The 7,427-nt window shown below is 45.0% G+C and overlaps 1 protein-coding gene across 1 annotated transcript in view; it reads left to right on the top strand.

Annotated features, from left to right (window-relative positions):
• The first annotated feature begins 769 nt into the window (after positions 1–769).
• The window catches only part of USP4 (ubiquitin specific peptidase 4), a 131,927-nt gene continuing 125,269 nt past the window's right edge, over positions 770–7,427 (top strand). Inside the window, exons 1-2 of the mRNA XM_065408657.1 lie at positions 770–870; positions 3,674–3,801. Of these exons, the coding sequence (XP_065264729.1) occupies positions 770–870; positions 3,674–3,801 (229 nt within the window). The remainder of the gene's footprint in view (positions 871–3,673; positions 3,802–7,427) is intronic.

Raw genomic sequence — 7,427 nt, 5'->3', positions numbered from 1 at the left:
CAGACGAGAGGTTGCCACTGGCAAGTTACTGGAGAAAGTACGCACCGACTCAAGCTTGCTGCTGCACAATGACCTTTTTAAACCACCAGCTGCATGTTTGCCGTCATGTTGCCCATTATGGTCTCATCCGCCACGCCAGGATGTTAGGGCAGAAACACTCTGGCGAGAGGAATGGATAACTGTTATAATCCCCAACCAGTCCCTTGTCGCCGACCCCACAATCTGCCCATCTAGTTTCGACCTGCCCTGTCGCTAATGGTCCCTGTTGAACAGGTTCCGGACGAGCCAAGGTTTCTGCACAGCCAACCAGTATCGCTGGGGCCTTTGCAACAGCCCTTTGTGCAGCTGCGGCGCAACACAGACAATGACGCACATCGTCGAGGAATGCCTGCTGACTAGGTTCAGTGGTGGCCTAGAAGAATGCATCATGCCCCTGAAGATGCCATTTCTTGGCTAGAGGACTATGCACACCCCAAATAAATACCACAGGGAGCGGATTTAATGCCCAGTGAGGGCAATGGTCTCAGTGGCCGTTACTGCACATGCTTAGTGCTAGCCAAGCCGCACGTTCTGTCAGGCAGCCAGCCCCCCGGGTTTCTTGGCTGCGCGCGGGGCCCCGCCTCCCGCAGAGGGGCTGCGCTGCCAGGGACGCCTGGAGGCCGGGCGGCTTGCGGCTGGAGGGAGGCAGGCAGGCAGTGCGCCTGCGCACATTGGCCGGTGCAGCCAGGCCGGATATCCGCTGCAGGGCGGGGGCGCCGGGTGCACGGACATGGCGGCGGAGTTAGATGGTGGCCCGAGGCCGGACGTCGGGGCCCAGCGGGCAGAGCTGGGGCCGCTGCTAGGGATAGTTCTGAGGCCGGGCGAGTCCTGGTGAGAGGAGGGCTGCCCCCGGCAGTGAGAAGCCGTGCCGGGGCGGAGGGGGGCGAGTGGGGCCGGGGAACGGAGCTAGGTGTGTGTGTGAGGCGGGAGCGGAGCTGGACCGAGGGGGCCAGGCCGAGTGGGGAGTTGGGGGTGCTTTCCGGCCTCATGCCCTGGTGTGTGGGTCTCTGTGCCCTGCTGTAACAGTGGAGCCGGTGGCTCAATAAGGCGAGCCTCGGCTCCTGGGAGGCATCACGTGCGTGTGGGCCTTTGCTCTGGCTGCTGAAGTGGCTGAGTCACCAGTGGCGGAGCCACAGGAACATGCGTCCTAGTGCAGGTTTCTAATGTGGGTCCCCTCGTTAAATGTGTAATACTTAAACCTGCTCATTCAGCTCTTCAGGACTTCATAACACTCAGGGTTTGTCTACCCTTAAAACGCTACTGCTGCCATGCTTTAGTGTAGATGCTACCTCTGCGTTTGGGTGGGATTCTTTGTGCAGAGGGCCATTGCTCACTACTGGCTCTAGCATTGATTCTGTGGTTCTGTCAGCCCAGTTCTTAGTGATTTAACTGGGAGTCTCTGCTGCTGCCTATTTGTACTGTCTTTTCATGGAAATACTATCTCCACACCAGTCTAAGACCAGCTTCCCTTAGATCAACATATCAGTGATTTCAGCTCTATTAATTACAGAGCAGAAACAAGGACTCTAAACTGAGTCTGATCAGCTCTGTCTTTAAACACTGGAGGGGATGGTCAAATGTTAAATGTCTTGTTAAACAGAGTCCATGGCACCAAGTAGGAACATTTGTCTGCACTCCCTTTGCCTTTTTACTTAGGTGTGGAATCATTATCCCCTGCTTAGCAACTGGACTTGGTATTAGGATGACCCCCTCAATTAGGGCATGCTATGTATAGCTATGCTGCCCTTTGCTCATACAATAATATTTCATTACTCCTGCATTCAATAGTAAAGTGAATCTTAACCCAAAACAGAAATGCCAAAGGGACCAAAGCAGGTCTGTCTGCAGGTTACCTAAGCAGAGTAGGTGTGTTTGTGCAAATATGGTCTGCTCCTTAAGTCTTTTCCCCCCAGTTCACCACTAGATTTCAGAGGTGAGTTCAGACCCTGCTTACAGATAATTGCTCCAATGTGGGGAGTGATGTCATTGGTAGGTTAAACAAAAATAAAATAAAATAAAATCGCACCATTAGAAAAACTTGAAATATAAACCTGGTATGTAAATCGTTGTGGAAACTTTGTTCTATTGAGCGAGGAAAAAAATGAAATAAACTCATAGGAGATACAACGTGCAAATGCCAATTATTTCCCTTCCAAAAGGGAATACGTAGTCTAAATGAGAAATTTCTGTTGCTATCCTTCCATATGGGAAGTTCAAACATGTCTTTAATATTTTGTGTCTTTGTTTTTATCTCTTTGCCAGTTTTTACATCTTCAGTTTTTAAAAAAGAATTTATCTACTTTGTTTCCATAGCAATACATTTTCATCTTACTTATTTTCTGTATATAGCACTGAAAGCATGGGAAGCACTTTTCAGACAAATATGAAATCTGATATGAAAAGCTTGTCCTATGCCCCTTGCTTTTACATTTGAGGCCCACTATTGATTTCAGTGGAGTTTGGAGTGATCCAGAGCACTGAAGATGAAACCACAATTGCTTGCCGAGCTTGTACCACTCAAAGCCTGTGGTGGTGTCCAACAACAAAAATCAGTAGTTTCTCATTAAACTACCTTATCCAGTTTATGTCAAGATTATACAGACATTAATGAAGAGAAGGGGGAACCATAACTAACAGTACATGAATTAAAGATGATCTATTTACAAGTTACTATATGAAATAGCACCTTTTATCAGTGATTCTCAAAGTGATTATAATGGGAGGGAGGTATTACTTTCAAAGTTTTACAGACAGAGAAACTAAGGCAAAAAGAGGTTGAGAGCTGAATATTCAAAAGTGTCTACTCATCAAGAGTGCCTTGGTTTTTGGGTGGCCTACTTACTGGGGCTGGGCATCAGAAACTCCCGCTGAAGTCGGTTGGAGTTATGAGTTTTCAGCACTTCCAAAAACCTGGCAATAGCTGACCCAAGTTGATCAACAAAAAACTGAGGCCCTCCCAGGTTAGTGGACATTTTGGACATATTTGCCTAAATGATTTCCCTAAGATTGCAAAGTGAGTCAAGGCTAGGAACAGGGCTCTGTTGACCCAACTACTTAGCTAGTCGTCTAGTTCGGTCACTAGGTCATATTGCTGCTCATTTGTTAAAATACTCAAGTGTGTGTATTCATTTTTATTTTTACTATGCTAGCCTCCCCTCCCAGAGCTCCTGCCTCCTAACCCGTCCTTTTCCTTCCCTGCTGGCAAGCCCTTGGACCTTGGGTGATGCGTCTCTTGTGTCCTGGATCTAGCCAGTCCCTGCCATTGAGAGGGCTCTGAGACAAGCTGCTCCTGCTGTTTCAGCAGCCAGTGATAGGTAAGGGTTGGGTACAAGGCAGAGTTGGACCTGGCCGGCATGCAGCACTACACAGAGCAGGACAAGAGGCCTGGCTAGCACTAAGGTCTGTTCTGCGTTGTTGACAGGCCTCCCATCCGTGAATATAATCTGCTGCCCTACACAGCTGGGTTGCCTTAGCCTAGAGTGGCCTCTGCTCCCATGGCTTTCTTAGCTGCAAGGGTTCCTATGCACCTGCAACAGCTATTCCTCCTCCAGCAAGATCGACGTTGTAGTATGTGCTCTGGCTGGTACAAGCTGAAAGCTGCTCCTGACATCTTGCTATTCAAACTGTGTTCCAGGTATTTGATTGACAGTCGGTGGTTCAAACAGTGGAAGAAGTATGTGGGTTTTGACAGCTGGGACATGTACAACGTGGGTGAGCCTAACCTGTTTCCTGGACCCATCGATAACTCTGGACTCTTTGCAGGTAAAATGCATGCAGTTAAGGTGCACTGAATAGCTGGGCAGCTATTTGTGTCTGGCAGAGAAGGAGAATCTAGGAGCTCTTAGCAGTTTTTGAAAGTGTGTCCTTTAGCTCTTACACCATCTGACTGAAAAAATCTGCAATTTAGCTTCTCTTCTCATTCCCTGCGCTCACAAAAACAAAACCCACTAACCTTTCTGAGGGGCACAGCGTATAGTCCAGAGGGAGCGTGAAATAATGGAATATCAATAATGGGTTTGACCAGACTGGGCTCTTATCATGATGTGCTGGAAAAGGATTTCAGGTTGAGCACAGATGAGTGAAGTTCAGGATGAATAATTTCTGTTTTCTGAGAAGGCTGGAAACATTATAATCATCTTCTACCATTTCTCCACACCCTAGCCTGAAGTTACTTCCTTCCCTCCCACACACTGACATGAAATTCTGTAAATGTCTGGAGACAGTCAACTTTACTGTAAATAGAAACTGAAATAGAAAACTTTTAAAAGTTGCACCTGGAAGCAGAAATGTATGTCCAGTTTGAGTTTTGATAGTTGGATTAGTCTCAATGAACTCTTAGCTTGATACAGAATTCTGATAACTCTAGGAAACTTTCTGTTCAGACTTAATGTTCTGAAAAATGAACAAAATATGCTATAAAGTTCTCTTTGTGTTCCCTAGACCAGATCTAGGCTAGTGTTTCTGGTGCAGGGGATAAGGGGCTTTTGAATTCTTGCTGATCTTCTGTCAGGTGATATAATGCACTCTTTATGCTCTTGCTCCTGTGATGCTACGAATGTGCGATCTACTTTGGAGCCATTGTTAGTGCTGCTTTGTCAATTGACTGGCATGGAGATTGCTGTGGCAGGCACCCTACCAGGTCATTAGCAAGATATATCTGGACTCCACTGGCCCTAGGAAAGAGACTCTTGGTTTCCATGTGTGCATCAAACCTTTATGGAACAACAGCAATGAGGCTGTCTTTTCCACTGAGAGACTGTGAGTTTGGAATTCTCTCCCCCTTAAAGTCCACTGGTGGATCCTTCTGGGTGAAGCTCAATTCTAAACTTCTGTGAGAGTTAGTTTGTGATGGCTTTAAGTGCTGAGTTTGATCTGACTCACAAACCAGTTCTCCTGGATCTGTGTTTGGGACTTAATTAACTTCTTGCAGTGCCTTGGTAAGTGTTTGGGGAAATGAACATACTAAAAGTTAATTAGAAAATACAGTCAGTGGCTGAGTGGAAACCAGTGGTAACACTGCTTCTGTTCTGCAGTGCCTGCTTGGTTGTCCGTAGATGCAGCTGATGATTGTCTGTAGATACAATGTGTGAATAAATTTTGTGGTGGTGCAAATTGTATAATAATTTTTCTGCCCTAGTGTTACATAAACTTTTTTGCCATAAAAACTTGGTTAATGTTTCTGCAGCATACAGGTACTGCCTTCTCCTTCCAAAACATGGGACCTCAAAATGCAAAACCTAAGTATTGGAAGGGAGCGGGAGAATGAGGAAATGCTCAGTTTAGGTTTCCCTGCAGTTTAGTGTTCCTTTGGAACATCATAGTACTTTATTACCCTTTCCTCTTCTAGCGCAGTGTGATCTCATTCAAACCACAACAAGTATTTGACAAATCAGTGGTGCTGTACAGAGCATGTTAAAGGTTTGTTGGAGCGTGTGAATAGGAATCCTGAATTGGAGGGCTCCCCAAAAAAGTAGTTCTTGTTAATGCTGGGAAAGGTACTGTAATGTTCCCAGTTCCTCTTGGCATCCCTGCAGGGAAAGATCTGATTGTGCATATGGTTTTAGAGCACGTTGAAAATTCAGCTTTAAACAGCAATGTCACAACCTTAATTATGATCCGACTAGCAGCTGCTCCATAATAAATCTGGAAATAACCATTTTCCAACTCCTCAGCTTGTCTGCTTACCAATTTATTGGAATCATAGAAATATAGGGCTGTAAGGGACTTCCACAGGTCAGGATCCTGTCCTTAGGCATGGCCAAGTAAACCTAGACCATCCCTGTTAACTGTTTGTCCAACCTGTGTTAAAAGCCTCCAATTATGGGATCCCACACACTTCCTTGGACATCTATTTCAGAACTTATCTAACATTAGTTAGAAAGTTTTTCATAATATCTAACCTAAATCTCACTTGCTATAGATTCAGCCCATTACTTCGACTTACCTTCAGTGGACATGGAGAACAATTGATCACCACCCTCTTTATAACAGCTCTTCACATATTTGAAGACTATCAGGTCCCTACTCTCTTCCCCTCCTCCCCCCGAGTAAACATGCCCCCCCCCCCCACTTTTTTAAACCTTTCGTCATAGGTCAGGTTTTCTTTTGTCATTTTTGTTGCTCTCCTCTGGACTCTCTCTAATTTATGCCCATCTCTCTTAAAGTGTGTGCTCAGAATTGGACACAGTACTCTAGCTGAGGCTCACTAGTGCCAGGTAGAGCAGGGCAATTACCTCCTGTGTCTTACATATGACTCTCCTGTTAATACACCTCAGAATATTAGCCTTTTTCACAACTGTATCACATTGTTGGCTTATATTCAATTTATGATCCACTACCTCACCCAGTTCTTTTCAGCACCTTTTCAGCCACCACCTAGCCAGTTATGACCCATTTTTTTAATTGCGCATTTGATTTTTCCTTTCTACGTGTAGTACTTCACACTTTATAGAATGTCATCTTGTTGATTTCAGACCAGTTATTTAATTTGTCAAGATCCTTTTGAATTCTAATCCTGGCCTCCAAAGTGCTGCCAACCCCTCCCAGTTTGGTATCATCCACAAATTTTATGAGCACAATCTCCACTCCCTTATTCATGTCATTAATGAAAACATTGAATAGTACTGGATGCAGGACTGATCGCTGCAGGACTCCACTAGATACACCCTCCTAGTTTGACAGCAAACTATTGATAACTACTCTTTTTTGAGTATGGTCTTTCATCCCATTATGAATCCACTTTATAGTAATTTCATCTAGACCACATTTCCCTAGTTTGCTTATGATATTGTCATGTGGGACTGTGTCAGAAGCCTTACTAAAATCAAGATATATCATGTCCTCTGCTGTAAGAGGACTTACACCTGTGTGTCTTGGGAGCCTCATAGCATGGAAAGGGGGTTGCTATGTGGAACTCCCAAGAATCTTATGTCCCATCACAAATTCTTCCAAGATAGTGCTTCAGCCCTTCTTATTGTTTGGTTTTCTTGGCTTCCGCTTTCTCAGCTGGCCGCATAATACAAAGGCTCCCATCCTGTCATGGCTATTAAACTTCACAAGAGAACTATCCTCTGTTGTAGCACAAATGAATAATATAGGCTAGTTCATTCTGCATTGCATTTTTTGAAATATTTTAATAACAATGAAAGTTAACTGTGTCATCTTGTGGTTGATAATGCCATAGAAATACCATTTTCTTCAGAATGTGGTGCAGCACTGTCACAGACTGGCAGGGGGAGATTGTTCATCATTTAGATCTCATGTGGCACTTAAGGCCTCTGAGGTGGCTGTTGTGGCAATTAAGATTTTCTGGGATCCTGTTGTCTCTGTTTTTGTAATGACATTTCCCAGGGCTTGCATAACTTATTTTCTTCCTTTAATTGACAACC

This window comes from Emys orbicularis, chromosome 7, assembly GCF_028017835.1.
Source record: "Emys orbicularis isolate rEmyOrb1 chromosome 7, rEmyOrb1.hap1, whole genome shotgun sequence".
In the NCBI taxonomy this organism is placed as follows: Eukaryota; Metazoa; Chordata; order Testudines; family Emydidae; genus Emys; species Emys orbicularis.
Note: the sequence above shows the minus strand (reverse complement) of the source record. Positions and strands in the feature narration are given on the sequence as shown.